The sequence below is a fragment of the Lacerta agilis genome, chromosome 2 (assembly GCF_009819535.1).
Source record: "Lacerta agilis isolate rLacAgi1 chromosome 2, rLacAgi1.pri, whole genome shotgun sequence".
NCBI classification, from domain to species: Eukaryota; Metazoa; Chordata; class Lepidosauria; order Squamata; family Lacertidae; genus Lacerta; species Lacerta agilis.
Window position 1 is genome coordinate 40,294,025 of NC_046313.1, and position 15,898 is coordinate 40,309,922.

Below are 15,898 nucleotides of genomic sequence, written 5' to 3' on the forward strand. Positions count from 1 at the left end.
ATAGTGTTCCAAATAGTACCCCTCATCCTACCGCAACAAACAAGGGAACTGTTAAGCATTGCTTTTCCAGTGTTCCCAAGGACATAATAGCGGTGGTATGCCTCTGATAACTTTGGTTCAGGGCTTTAAATATCAAAAATATACTTCGATGTGTGCTTAGAAGCACACTGGCAATGCAGGCAAATGTTTGAAAATGGATGTAATATATTGTCAGCAATCTACCGCCATTAAGAGCTTTGCTGTTGTATTTATTTATTACATTTATATTCTACTTCTCTAAGGAGCTCACAACAATGTACATGGTCCTCCTTTCTTTACCCAGCCCTCCCCGTTATATTCAAAACAACTTGCTCACTAGCCCAAGGTCACTCATCAAGCTTCATGGCTGAATGGGGGTTTGAACTTGGGTTTCTGTAGCCTGGACATTCTAACCATTACACTACACTGTTCATTGCCCAAACATAATGTGGAGGTTAGCGATAGCTGACACAATAACATATACCGGTAGTATAACAGTGCTGAACGGAAAGGAAAAAATGGATGCTTTTTGTGCCATCTGGTGGCCATTTATTTCCTACACTAGTGAAAAGGGTCTACAAAATAATGTTATCCACTGCATCTCTACAAAACTGGGTGTTGTGGCCATGCATACTACTTTGTACTTCAGCTGGAGAAGATGACCTTGCTGTGGATGGATGCTCCCACACTAGCCTGATGGAACAACATAAGAGAATCCTGTAGAGAGAAACTAAAAGAAGAATGAATTTAATAAAGACATGAATTCTAAACATGGAAGCAATGGTGTACAGTGATATTTTTTTGTAGAGGAAGTAACACTGTGGGTCAGAAGCACCAGCTTGTGAGGATGGTTGCAGGGGGTGGGCGCAGAAGCCTCCTGAGCTTTGAGGAGGAGGTGCAAGGCTTAATGCTTTAACACTCTAATTTACCAGGAACATTTAGGGGACTAGCTTAGTCCCCCTAGTCCACTGCCCGGAAGCTGGTGAGGTTGGGGAGTACATTATAACTGAAGTATACCTGAAGGAGTGTCTCCACCCCCATTGTTCAGCCTGGACACTAAGGTCCAGCTGCGAGGGCCTTCTGGCGGTTCCCTCACTGCAAGAATTAAGGTTACAGGGAACCAGGCAGAGCGCCTTCTTGGTAGTGGCGCCCGCCCTGTGGAACACCCTCTCATCAGATGTCAAGGAAATAAACAATTCTCTGACTTTTAGAAGACATCTGAAGGCTGCCCTGTTTAGGGAAGTTTTTGGTGTTTGAGCTTTTATCATGTTTTTAATATTCTGTTGGGAGCTGCCCAGAGTGGCTGGGGAAACCCAGCCAGATGGACTGGGTATTAATTAATAATACTAATACTAATAATAACAACAACAACTGGGTTCAGTCACCTAGATTTGATTTGTTATACAAACTTGAACGAAGCGAAACGGCCAATCGGGCGCGGGGCAGCAGGCTTGTGCGCTGAGGGTTCTGCTCTGGCCACGCCCTCCTAGTTCTACAGGAGATCACTGGAGATCAGACCAGGCAGGCCCGGGGCCTGATGTGCTCCGCTTGCGTTTCTTAAAAGTATGTGCCAAAGGCAGGCTCCTGGGCCTCAGAAGGGTTTGATCTTTACTCTTGTTCTTTACAGGGTCTGGCTTTAGGTCTTTTTAGCAGGCTGTTTCACCCCACCCCTCTCTCTCTGCCCCTTGGAGCCGGTCTCCTAGAGAGCTGGCAAAGCGGTAGTATGGATTGGGCCTTCTGGGGAGCCGTAGGTGAAGAGAAGCCACATTCCAGACTGGCAAGATGGAGGTCGGAGGTGAGGGGGAGTAATAGGCTGGGGAGCCAGGGGAGGAGAAGAGGCTCGGAGTCTATGATGCCAGCCCTCTCGGGGGTCCAAGGAGGGGGTGTCGTGGCTTTGTCTAGGGACGGGTAGCCCCAGTCTTCACCGCAGGGGAAGGAGGGGAATGTGACAGGATCGGTAGAGCTGAGAAGTAGAGATATTTCCCACTCATAATGTGAGGTGGCTTCCGTTTGGGCCCAATCAAGGGACTTTGGAAGGTAAAGAATGGCTTTGATTTGCTTAGCTGTACCATCTGGCTTCTGCAGGCTGATAATTTAAGAAAAGGTAGGCCCTTTGATTATAACATGCTGTCTAACTTAACACACTCCCATCTGGTTACTTTTCCCTGTCTTGTCCTCTTGCAGGTTTGCACTGTGGAAGGTCAGAACCGGTAGTAATTCAGGTTTACGTTCTTTGAGGGAGAGGATTTTTATTTCTGTTAGGACAGTTTGTACAAGGCCCTAAAAACCTGGGGTTACTGTGGGACTGAGTTCTTTAGAGTGGAGCGTGGCAAGTGGCTAACAGAGGGAATGTCCACACTTTAAATTCCTATGTTGAATTATTAAGAGAGAGTGTTATTTGTTAGGGCTGGTTGATGGTCCCGGAGCTTATTGATTAAATTGTGATTGTACATAAATGTGCCGATTAAAACCCAAACTTCACATTGAGATGTTACAAAGATGTAGGTGTGTTATAGTTAAAAAGCTGTTGAGAGGGGTGCCTTTTCTAAGAATTGTGAGGAATTGGAGAAGTTCAGTTTTTCTTACGTTACGCATAGAATACTTTGCTAATTCTCCATATAGAAAAGTAGTACTTGTGCTATGAAGAAGTAGGCTGTGAAGTTTGAGATCTGTTCTGATGATGTGCATAATGTAGAATTAGGCTTTTCTAGAATGGAAAGTAATGTTTGTGGTGTCGTTGGCAGACTGGAATAGGAATCTTGGGAAGGCGTGGAAGTTATATAAATAAAGAAGGAGCAGATCAATCAAGATGCAAGTGATGAAAATAGGGAAAGTGCTGTTACTCTTGAAAAAGGAATCCATTTTATCTTCTAGTGAGTTTTGTTTAAGATGTGTGCTAAGAAAAAACAAAGCAAACAAAACTATATAAAGGTGGAATACTTCTGGAAAGTCAGACTTTCATAAGTTTTTTTCCTTTTTGTTATACATCTTAATCTCAGCTCCTTTGCTATGGTTGTGAAGTGTGGGTTTGGTTTTTTTAATGGCCGGGAAAGAACCCAAAAGATCACACAAGCAAAATTCTCAATTTTGTTCAGCATCAGGGCCATACTGAAAATCTTTAACTGGGGTCACCAGTCAGTCATACTTGTATTGTTTGTAGCAGATGATCATTACATGGAAGAGTCACCAGCTAACTGAATTTTGCTTTTACAGGCCTAACTACAGTAGAGTATATGTGACCCACTCATGTAACTTTCCATGTGATGTACTTGTTTGCTTTCAGAAGCAGACTCACCGGGCTTCACTTCAAATGAATGGATACCTTGTGATACAGCTGTATTGCTTGGCTTGGTGTGCATTCAGCTTCCAACAGCCAACGTATGAATAGAGTGCTGAGTGGAAGGCTTTATGCACCCTTCAGTGCTTACTCTTTATTCTTTTTAACATAGGTTGAGAGCTAACAGGTTGAGAAGCATTACTTAATTCCAACTGTGCTGCTTCCAGTTCGTGATCTGATCCACCATCTGCGAAGTACTTCAGATGAATGCAAAAGTTCAAGGGACACTTGGCCACAGAAAAGAGTTTTGAGAGAAAGATGTGACCCAGCACCATTCCTTGTGGTCCAGCCACCAGAGGGGGATGTTGCACATGGTTTCTAAAGATGGTATAATGCTGATTGGTTTGCTATTTTCAGAATGTCTGATTCAAGCATCTCTTGTTACCAATTAATGAGAAAAACCATGGGGTGTGTATGTGACTTGTAATTGTTGGCAAAGTGTACCATTTGTGCTCTGTGGTCTTTGTTCAGTTATTACTTGGTTTGGGAAAGAGAAAATGGTTGACGATACCTTTTGCAGATAAGATTCTCTGTTTCTGCATTAATCACAAAAGGCATGAGCATAAGAGATGCGGGTGATCTCAGAAGTTGCCTCAGTGTGGTAAAATGTGTGGAAGTGCTAATGTTGGAGTTGTAATATGTGTTACTATGCCAGAAAATAGTCATGTTGTCGGAGATCTTGTTTTGCAAAGCTCTTAGCACATACATGTGCCTCTTGAGAGCAAACCTGTGGCTTTACAGCTATATGGCGAGAGAGGGTGTGAAGTACATATAAGAGAATAAGGTTTCAGAAAGTGGAACACTCATTAGCAATGCATTATGTGTAGTGAGGTGCTAAAATATGACAAACAGTCAGATCCTAATAATGTGTACTTTGGAAGTAAGCCTCCTTGATGCAATGAGAAATCCTTAACACGTAGATAAATCTTCCAGTTTACATCTAGATAAACTTTACAAAGCTATGTAAGGTTGACGCTGCAAAGAAGGATCACTCTCAAATTCCAACTGATTGTTGCAAGAGCTACAGGTATATTGGTATCTTCATTCTCTCCTCTGCAATCTTGTTCACAGAGCAAGGAGCCACTTTGAGAGAGGAATGGATTTCAGCTGATAAGCCAGCAAACATAATGGCCATGTCTTTTCTTGCTCTTCTTCATACCTGAAGCACTATCTATAGGAAGAGGGGGACGGGACATATGTATGTGTATACACATTGTGAAAGCAATATACATCCAGGCCCCATTACATGTAGATGTGTGAGTTCCTAAGGTGCAGCTTATTCTGACTTGTACTTATTGTTTAGAGGTCACCATATTGCACCGACCCATACTGTTTTGTTAAACAAAGTCTTTAGGCTAAGTTGATTTCTGGACTCCCATCTGCTGCAGTCAGCATGACCCGTGGTCGGCTAAGATGGGAGTTGTAGTCCCTCCCCCTTGCTTTAGACTGGTATGCTGGGTTCAGCATTTTGGAACGGGACAGTCAGAAGGATGGACAGCATTGGTGAATTTAGCTGCTGGTTGACAATACTATTTTATGCTTTATACCTGCCAGTTGTATTGAGAATGAAATCAACTTGTCCAGCCTGACAGTGGAAAATGCGCATGAGAATATGTGATATCCTCATTGTGGGGTTCAGACTTGTGGGAGAGAAAAAATGATGTTGCTGTGAAGTTTGTCTTTTTTGTGGGGGAGCTGTGTAATGGGATCATCACCCTTTGTGATCTCCTATCAGGATAGTTGTAGCTCAGTATTGTTCTGTACCTTGTGTTGGATGAGTCTGAGAGGCCCTTATTTTGCAGAGAATACCTCTTGATTACATTGATGTCAGCAAACGGGGGGGGGGGGGGTTAAAATTATGACATTTATAAAAACTGTTTGGAGACTTCACACAGACAAAGCCCTAGCTTTCCTGAGTAGCATGGGCTTACTGGCAAGCGTGCATTAACTATGCAAACCCTGATATCATGTTACATTAGCGGGTATGGAACTCTGTAAGTGTTGTTCTCCAATTCTAAAGTGTTGATCTTTGGCTTGATGGTATATCTCTTGATGTCTCATTCTAAACATTGATATGCTGATGCTGCAAACATCAAGATAAGACTCTGCCAATAATTTCTAAACAATATTTTCCAGTGAGCACAACTCATTATTTGGTAGTGGTTTGGAATTTTGAATTCAGAAGCCATTTTAAAAACATTATTGCAATGCTTTATTGCATTTGTTTTAAAAACAAAGACTATTCACCAATTCTCCTTCCTTTCTCTCATTAAAGTTTTCAGGTGTGATTTAAGACTTGTTTATGAAAATACATATGACGGGAACTATGCAGGCAAACATAACTGGAGGATTTTATGGTGAAAACTGGTTCTCAGTAGCAAACCTGTTAAAAGTAATGGGAATGGATAAGGAACTAAAGGGACATAGCTGACTTTCATATTTTAGTTAAGTATAATAATGTGCACAGTATGTATAAGCATGTTTCCGCTCTTAACCATTTCTGCAACCTCCATTGGTAACCACTTATTTTTTGCACTTGCCAATTAATTGAGGACTCCATCTAGTGTTTTGTAAATAATGACAAATGTGCAGAACCCCGCCCCCTAAAAGCACTAATTGTTGCATATCTCACTCTATCTGGTGAGTGGTACAACTCCCACATCAAAAATTCAGGTGGTCAGTACTACCTAACTGATTTACATCAGTTTACACCACCAGCAATTACTGAAATGTAGAGAAAGGAATGCTAGTAGTTAACCACAGCCTGTTAGCAGATCTTAAAAGATGTAGCTCCCCCAGCCATCTTTGTTTTAACTAATTCTGATGCAGGTCGTTATCTGATTTTTATTTGCTACCTATTGCTTTTTACTGTGGCTTTAATGTTTGACTTTTGCACATTGTGAACCCTCTTATGAACCATTCTGGTTAAGAGGCAGTGTTAAATATGTCAAATTAAATAATATTGCCTGGCGTGTTTTAACTGAGAAGCATTCCTCAGTGTTTCGTTTCTAGCTTCTGTGTTGGAGCTTCATGTTTCTAACCACTTTCATTCTTAGTGAAGTATTCCAGGCTGCTTGGAATGGCAGGGAGTCGTATTGTACCAGATGATTCTTTCAGCCAATTAGGGTGACCCAAGTTCTCAGGGAGTCAGCTTAACCGATTATACACTCCCAATATCTGACATATGAAATTGGGTTCATTGTAAGGTAGCAAAGAACAGAAAGAGCTCTGTCAAAAGAATCTGCTGGCAGAGTGTGCCAAGAAAGAAAAGTCTGAAATATCCCCAAGTCCCAAATATTCACTTTCCTTTCTGAAAAGAGGGTGGGAGGGCTTCTGCATCTCGCTTGCAAGTTCTGAGATCCAGTTCTAAAGAGTGTTGTGACATCCAGTAGGTGCAGTTGGAAGAGGATGCCACGAAGTACATTCTGGTATTGAGTTTACAAAATGAGAAAATTGGTTCCATTATCTATCAATTTGGTACATTTGAAAGATGAAGTGATACACTCAGACTTCAAAATAAAGACGCGTTCCATTTGTAAGAAACAAAGCTGATGGTAGCACAGTTTGATTTTGCCTGTTCCCAAGGTGCATTGTCCCAGGATAAGTTGAACCCATGTTCAGGGTCTCTGAAGTAGTATCCTGAATTTTGCTTGCCAGTGGCCACCTCTGAGCAACTGAAGACTTGTCTATGTGTAATCTGGAAGCTTTTCTTCCACTTCAAATGGTAGGTGTGGAACTCCCAATCCAGATAAGGATTGCAGCAGCAGTAAGAGGTTAAAGCTCCCTATTCTCCTGTCAATCCATACTGAATCCCTGTGCCTACTAAGTTCCTTTTTTTTAAAGGCCATTAATGCAATTGCTAACTGTGTGAAAGGCATCTTGTATGGTCCTAATTTTAATGGCATACCTATCTTTACCAGCATCTAAATGTTCTCTTTGCGCTTCAAAATGTGTGTAATTAAGAAGGCATTAATTGTCCTTTAGTTGGTAGTTTATATTATGCTACAAGATTTCTGCCAATTGGGGGGGGGCAGGGGTTATCCCCCCAGTAGTTAAAGATATAAGAAGAGCCTTGCTGAATCAGATCAAAAGCTGATACGATTTAGCATCTTGTTTCCCACCATGGACAACCAGATACAGTACCAGATATGTTCACTCCAGCAACTGGTATACAGGGGTGTGCCACCTCTGATCCTGGAGGTAGGATACAGCACCTTTCTCCCCTTCGCACAATTGTCTGTGGCAAAAACTGATTAGAGCTTGGATGTAGCAATATTATGGTAAAGGTATTGTGGGTACAGAATTTACTCGTGCAGACCACTTGCTGTCAGCCCAAGCTGTCCATTCACTTAGCCTTTCCAGTTAGGTCTTCTTCATCTGGTTGGACTCTTGCTCAGCAGCTTGCATGTCTGCTTTTAGTGTTGACCCTGCTAAGTTTAGAGGCCCAGAAATTATAGGGAATTGCTGAGGAGGGCAGAGCACCTCAAGGACTCTTCCACCTGTCCTCTTGGTGTGCCATTCCTTGTCTTACACAACCATTGCTTTCTGCTGCTGTGGCTGGTTGCATTTATTCCAGCATGCTCATTAAAAAATATTTTAAGCCTTTGTGCTGAACCCGTCAGAGATTTGCCTCCTGGGATGACAAAATAAATAAATAAATCACCTCATCTAATGAAGCCTCACCTGCACAATGTTTAACCCTTTCTGTGTCTTCAAAACTGAGAACCTGTTTGTTTTTTAATGCTACAAATTAAGATTCCTAACTTCTTGAGAGCTTGGAAACCTGGCAACTTGTCTGCAGTTAGTAGGTCTACCCCACTCTAAGTACTTGGTTTCTACTACTGCCTACAAGTCAGTCTAGGAAGGAAATTGTTTGCTCTACTTCTGCTACAATACCACATTGACATATTTGATCTGGATTGATTCAGCTGAATTGTAGAACTGTGAAGAAGAGTCTCATTATTTCCTTTGTTTTTCTGCTAGAGATGCTATGGTATTACTTGGTAGCAGATCTGCGTTAACACACACCCAACAGATTTGCAGTATGAGTAGTAGTTGTTGTGAACTTTTGTCTTTTCTGTAAGTCGGGTCTGGAATAATCGTTTGGATTTCTAGAAATGGCATGCTTAATACTCAGTTTGAAGCGTTTTCCAGCCATGTGAGAAGTTGCTCTTCCTGGGTGCATCAGTAGTCTACCTAGTTCAGTAAGCTGCCTTTGGCAGTAGTCAAATCTGACTCCTCTCAGAGGAAGTAACTATGTTCTTGCTTTGTGATCTGAATGATGATAAAGTGTTGGCCTGCGGAGAGGCTTTCTGAACTTTATGAAATGCAGAGCAGCAAAGGGATCCTCCTTGCATTCTTAGTTAATAGTTCAGACTAGTTTCAGTTTCAGCAGAGAGAATGGACAATGGAGGAGTGCAATGTCCTCATGGACAACCTTTATGTGCATGTTTTACTGAACATTTGTGCAGAAGATGCAAAGTTGGTAGCCTGTTCCTTTAAGGACTTTGTACAAAGCTGGCTCCATGCCCAGCCTCTTCTCTTCTTCCCCCCCCCCCACTTCAAGGCTGTTCCTTTGGGGCTTTTCCTGAAACAATACCGCAAGCTACCCTGCCACTCTGCTTGCTCTCCTTGCCCTGCAGACAGTCTCTGAATCTAGAGCCAGCTCTGCTTTGAGGGACAATGGAGAGTTGCAGCACAGGCAGAATGAACTAGGCAGCCTGAGTCTGGATCTGTGCTGAAGGCGTAGAGAACAAGGCTGTCGTATGGAAATAGCGATATGGAAACTGAACCCAGTAGTCCTCAGAGTATGTGGGAAGGTGACTCCGAATTCAGCTTCCAGTTTTGGACCCAGCTTTTTTTGTGGATACACTTGGTTGGCCGGTTGGTCTCTTACATCCTGCATAGCTTTGGGGGGCTAAAGCAATAAGTCCTTCCTGTCTCTTATGACTTGGTTGTTCTTTGGAGGTCCACTGTGACATCTAATATTTTTTATAGCTCTTTGGCAAGCAGTCCTATGAGGAGGAGACATCGCTCTGTATTTTTTCTTCTTTCTTTTTCCTTACCACCATTCTTCTCTGTTCTGGATGGCCTCGCCTAAGAAAGGCTTCTTAACCTTGAGAGAAGGATAAAGCTTTAGAAGCAAGATTTCTGGTTTCTCTTCCCATGTTTATCCACACACTCTGGACTGTCCAGTAATCTTTTGCTTCATTCAGACAATATGAGCTTTTGGGGGCTGCTTAGCAATAGAATCCAGAAGTTATGAGGACTGCCATTCTGCAAATGAATGTTCACTCTTGGAATGTTGTATTAATGTTTAGAAAGAGCGATTTCTATCTCCAGAACATAGAACATTCAAGGGGATATGGGCTTGAATGAGCTCCTACTTTGAGTTTTGGGGGCTACACCTTGTCGTATTCCATCTACAGCATCAGAGGTTTGCTTTGGCGTGCTCTAGTTTCATCAAGTTATCTGAACATCTTGGTCCCTTCCAACTCTACAATTCTATGATTCTATCTCAGTCTCCCTCTCTCCTTGAATTGTTTCTTCTTTCTGTTAAAGAATCATCTAATTTTGGAAGATAATAGGGCTTCCCTACCTGCCAATTTCCTTTTTTGCCCTACCTTCAGCCCTGAGGGCAAAAGAGATTCAGAGAATTCGTGAGCTATTTTAAGCCTCATTGCATAGCCCTTGCTACTGCTGATCTGGCAGGCCTTCCTCCCTCTGTATTAATCAAATCTGCCTGCTGTTCACCCTCTGATCAGCTGTGTAAGTGACCAGGCTCCCTGTATTTCTTTCTAAACAGAGAGAATATGGAATGAACTGTCTTGGAGCCTTTCTGAGCCTTAGCGTGGGGGCTTGGGAAAACCTGATATGGATGGCTGCCCTGGACTGGTTGCTGAACTGACATGAATGCTATGGTCCAGGGAGGTGGGTTTGATGGAAGTCGAGAGCAGTCGGCTCAAGCCAAATGCCTGTGTGAATCACTTGGAGGGGAATGTTAAGAGCTCTGCTGAATCTGGGACTGTGTCTGTTCTCCAGTTGCTGCCTTTACCCCTCTCTTCCTGTGGTGGGACAGGAAAAGCAGCGCCGCTGCCTCTACCTGTTGGCAAATAGCAATGACTGAGGAGAGTGCCCTCCTGGATCCTGACTGAGTTGCTTGGCTGTGTTTGATCCGTGAGCAGAGCTGGGGCAGAGGAAAAGAACCGGTGATAAAATAAAAGAGAAACATGAGCCATGGAGCTGAGGTGAACTCTCAAAACTCCAGCAAGGACAAAGGGTGTAAGATGTCGGCGCTACAGAAACTGGAGAGTCTGGCAGGGCGGATCTTTTACTGGGGGCTACGGAATGATGCGGGGGCACCAAACGTTGGGGAGGCAGCCTATGAATCTGAGCACACGGCCGCCTGGAATGAGCAGAGTGAGTTGACAAAGGAGCACTGTTTCCAGGGGTGCCAGAATCGGTGGGTTCCCTCGAGGCTCTGCTCCAGAGCTGCTGCTGTTCTGTATCTCTTGGTGCATGCGTGTGCTTGTGGTTAAGTGTGGAACAGGAGTCTGAAATAAGGCTCTGATATTTTTCAGAGAAGCCCACAAATGGCTATAGCCTTGGCTCTGACAGCCATTTTGGCTATGACTGTTGACTACCTCTTTCCTCATGCTAAGCTAAAGTGTAGGGTGCTCAACTTTAATGAGGCCACAGCTGCTTGGTGTATGGCTTTGATTTTGGCCTTAGGGAAGCCACATCGATTCTCAACAGCCCACTGCAACTCACTCTTTCTTACTATTTGTTATCAAGCTGTTGGAGCCTGATGCTGCTGAATCATCTGTACAAGCTCTAACTCTGCAAGTGTCTTATCGCACAGAGTAGAGGCGGGGAGCCTGTAACTCTCCCAAAGTTGTTGGGCTTCTGCTTCTATCAACCCTGGCCCAAATGGTGTGAGTTGTAGTCTAGTAACATTGGTGGGGCACAAGTTCCCCATCCCTGACCTAGAGAAAGGATAGCTGGAGCCTTCCTGGGTGCTCTCCCACATTTTGGGGGGAGAATTGCAACTTTTTTTGGAAGTTGTTGACTTCTTCATTATTAAGAAGCAAATTCTCTTTGCCCATGTGTGTTTCAAAACTTTCCCCCCATTTTGAAAGTTTTTCCTCTGGCCTCTCCAACTGATGTTGTCACTTTAGCTGTTTTGGTTAAAATGTGTGGTCAGAGTTGTTGACAGGGAATTTCAGTCTGAGGTTGACAGAGTGATGTGAGTGAAAGTCATGGGCTGATGATTGTTGCTTTTTCCTCTTTGCTGCCACTACCAGTCAGGATTGTAGCTTTTGTTGTTGACTTGGTGTGATGTCATAATTTATTTCTGTCACTAGCTGTATCTTAATTCATGGTGTTGTCTACCTCTAGGGTGATGGGTTGTAAATAGATGGTAGGCTTTCTATTGTTCTGTCTGGACCACACATTACTCCTTCCTCTAAGGCAGAAGGGAGTGAATGCAGTCTTTTCTTGGATCCTCAAGTATGTTTAAACAAAGCTGTCACAATGTTTTGGCAACGCTGCTTGGTCTAAAATAGAAGCTTATAGAACATCTGATGCCAGATTCTTCTTTGGCCCCTTTAATCTTTTGGCATTGGCACCTCCTCCATGCTGTATCTGAGTGTGTTGCCCATGAAGGAAAGTGTTCAAAACCAGCAGCAGCACATTTTGGAAATATTTAGCATATGCAATACACATGTAGATTGTGTTCAACATCTACATGAAACTGCTGACAGTCACTAGTTAAGCAACTCTGCAGTAGGATTAGATTTCTCTGGATCTATCAGTGATCCTTGTATTTCAAGTTTAGTAAATCCTCATAAAGAAAGCATCCTAGTTAAATTGGGGTGGGTTTTGTCTACCCTGCTAAGCACTGAAAAATTTGTGTCTGTTTCTCAGAGATTTCCTTTCAAACAAGGTATTCTCTAGATTTGTGCCATCTTCTCCAGAACTGTTGACTGGATTTGCTTGCCTACCTTGCCCTGTCCAAATCCAGGTTTAAATGTGACTATCTTTGAGCTTATATTGGCTTGGCAACCCTAAATGCCTAAGCAACAATAAAATAAGTATGCTACTTGTCAACCACCTGGCATCCACCCACTGGGGAAGATGCATGGAGTGCATCTGTCAGTGAAATTTTAGGCCTTAAGCATCTGTGCCCTTAGAGCTAGGTTGGCTGGCCAATTTAATTTAAACAAGGAGCGACTATGAGTTATTGGTACTCCTAGCTGAAACATGGCAGACTTCCTATGTTGACAGAGCCGTCTTAAGGGGATCTGCCGCCCTGGCGCGGCTATCCCTCCGGCGCCCCCGCCATGCCGCCTCTCCGCCGCCTCCCTCCCGCGCTTGCCGCCCCTTGGGAGGGGGGTGGGCGAGCGGGGGGGGGGGTGAGGGGCGTGGCGCTGGAGCGGCGCGGGGCTCTGCGCGCCCTTCCAGCGCTTCCGGGATGGGAGGCGAGGGCGGCCGGCTCGCGCTCCCGCGCAGCTGGACGGCGCGGCGCTGCTGGGCAGCTCGCGCTGCATCGGGCGGGCGGCCGGCTGCGCGCGGGAGCTCTGCGCGCCCTTCCAGCGCTTCCGGGATGGGAGGCGAGGGCGGCCGGCTCGCGCTCCGCGCGCAGCTGGACGGCGCGGCGGCGCCCGCCCTCGCCTCCCAGAGCCCCAGCTGGAGTGCTGGAAGGTCGCGCAAAGCCCCGCGCCGCTCCAGCGCTCCAGCTGGGGCTCTGGGAGGCGAGGGCGGGCGGCTTACAGGCCGCCCGCCGGCGCGCGAGTGCCCGCCTGCCCGTGGGGGCGGGGGCGGGTTGGGGAGGAGGAGCCCGGTATGCCGGCGGGCTCGCGGGGGCGCCCCTGGGGCGCCCAGCGCCCTGGCGCACCGCGCCACCGGCTTCTATGGATGAGACGGCTCTGTATGTTGATCACTCCTGCAAGCTTAGGGTTGGCAGGACCAGTTGCTTCTCCAGGTCTCCTAAAGCCCAACAAAGCCTTCTCATGCCAGTTATATAGAGCAGATGTCAAAGGGACTTGTAATTTGGGCAACACATGTTGTCTCTATTCCCAGGGATTCCCTTCCCTCAGTAACAATCAGATGCATAGTTAAAACCTGTGCAGACTTGGAAAGGTTGGCAGCTGGGTAGAGGTGTTTATGAGAAATTCCTGCAAGATTTGTGATGTACGCATTCAGTGAGATGAATTATGTTCCCAAGTGTAAGCATGTTGAAGTGGTCTGGTCCTTAGCTTCCTAGGTCTTGGTACTGTTGATTTAAGAATATTGATTTCTCCCACTGTGCTTTAGGCTCTAGGACAACTTGAAAGATTAGTTCACCTTTCTTGAAGACAAGGCATAAAGCAGCAGCAACCCCACTGATGCAAGGACTGCATATTATTCTCATGACAATTGTGCATCTAATGTTGCAGGAGAAGTGTGATTGGTACATGCATTGAATGGTTATCTTGTTAAATCACAGTGCAAGAATCCTTACTTTTTGTAGGAAGGCTTGCTGCTTTTTCTCTCCCTCTCCCTCTCCCTGCCCCTTTTCCCTTGTACTTTCCCTATCTTATGCCATGGCGAGTTCACAACACTGTGGAATAGAATGCCACTTTGAAGCCTAAGTTGGGCTGGCACCCTCGGCTCTGCAATAGCTGATGGGCAAGTGCTAAACAATAGCTAGTGGGAGTTGCTGTTTGACTCACTGCTTGCCTGCTAATTTTGGTTCTTGGCCTGAATTGGCTGCAGTTTCCTATTGAGCGCAGCCGTGTTAGGGACATGGCTGTCTGTTCAATCTATTCCCAGGGAAATTGATTAGGGTCACTGTGTTCTGGGCCTCTGGCAAAGCTACTTTGCCCTTCATCTTCTAGACCACTGTGGCATTGTGGTTGAAGGGTGGAAAACCAGTGTCTCTCTCCTGTAGGTGGGCCTTTACAGAACATGACAGACTGGTATTAAAGCAACCTGTAGCTGAGATAAAGGCTTCAGGATTAAAGAGAGATGAGTGCTCAACCATTTTTCTCTGGGTGCTGTGTTAAATTATTCTGACTGCACCTGTACACTCATAATTATTACATAATTCTGTTTTGAAGGCACTGAAGAATTCAGCAGAAATTGTGCTCTCTCCTTTCTGCTTTGATACTTTTTGTTCTTGCAATATGTCTCAAGGTACCTCCTCCAGTATCTAAAATGTCTTCAATCTGCACATATAACTTAGTGGAAGGTGTTCTCAATGAGCTTCTTGCCTTAATTTTGTAATTTTGATGCTTTGCTTTAGGGTCTTATAAGCACAGCAATAGAGGGGCATGTCTGTTGCCACCCACTTTTGTCACCTACTTCCTAAAGCAACTGCCTTGGACTGTATTTGCTACTGTCAGTATTTTTTCCCTGCCTAGTTGAGGACTTGAGCACTTAACATTGCCTGTTTTTGAACCTCATCTTTGAGGTAATATTGCAAAAGGACAAATTACAAACCCTTTGATCATCGTACCACCTACCAACAAAACTTTTTGTCTTTTTTGAATTGGGCTACGTTTTATTGGTCCATCAGGCAGATGCTCACAACACCTACTACTTCAGATAGATTTAAAAGGAGAAAAATAACTAGGTGTTGTCAGCATTTTGATGGCACCTGACTCCAAATTCCTGGATTATTTTCCTCAGCTATGCCATTTAGATGTTAAACAGCATGAGAAACAAGAAGGATCCTTCAACATCTTCTGGAATCAACCAGCCAAGTGGAAAAAGAACTAGAAGAGAGCGGTATCTCTTATCACATGTCCAATAACAGATCTAGAAGTATACCAAGAGAGATGGTATGAAGAGCCAGCAAGATGTCCAGGAGTATCAGTGGTTCTTATTTTTAACCTGCAAGCTGCCTTGAGTCCTGTCAGGAAAAAGGGTGGGGTATAATTAAGTATATTATTATAAAAATATGTCATCAATGCTACCCCACACACCCCTCTCTCTCACACACAAATTTTCTATGGTGACCAAAGCAGCATTGGTAGCAAAACTTGGCCAGGAGAAAGATTGATTAGCTAGATTTGAGAAGCCACCACCCACTCAAACCTCTTGCCTCTTCTCCTCAGTCCACACATCTCACCAGCCCTGCTTCACACCTTCCTCAAGTGCTTTTGCTGGCTGGAATGCATCCTTGAACTGTGATGATCCCAATTCCTCTTTGGGATGGAGAGATGTGTACTTTTGCATGGCCAGCTTCTACATGATGTGGCTTCTGCATCGTTGGAATGCAACCTACTGTACGAAGGTGGTAAGAGTTGCATCTGTTGCTCCACCCACTTCTTGCTTCTGGTCCTGCTTCCTCTCTGGAATACAGCCCTTGGAAGGCTGCTCAAGAGGGAACAAGACCCAGGTTCAAGTCACTGCTCAACCATGAAGCTCACTGGGCTGTCCTGAGCCAGTAGCTCTTCCTGCTTAACTTACCATACAGAGTACTTAGGAGGATAAAAGCTGAGGGAGCAGGGAGAACCATATATGCTACTCCCTGGCCTTCCTTGAAAAATGGAGTATAAT

General features: G+C 44.6%; 1 protein-coding gene across 2 annotated transcripts in view; it reads left to right on the forward strand.

Moving 5' to 3' along the window:
• Nucleotides 1–15,898, forward strand: part of PRKACA (protein kinase cAMP-activated catalytic subunit alpha) — a 58,953-nt gene that overhangs the window by 10,253 nt on the left and 32,802 nt on the right. Inside the window, exon 1 of one of the 2 annotated variants that reach the window (XM_033139699.1) lies at nucleotides 10,627–10,774. The exons of the other annotated variant lie outside the window; for it this stretch is intronic. Coding sequence (XP_032995590.1) covers nucleotides 10,642–10,774 — 133 coding nt within the window. The 5' untranslated portion in view covers nucleotides 10,627–10,641. Of the gene's footprint in view, nucleotides 1–10,626; nucleotides 10,775–15,898 lie in introns of those variants that run through there. 2 annotated transcript variants of the gene reach the window in all.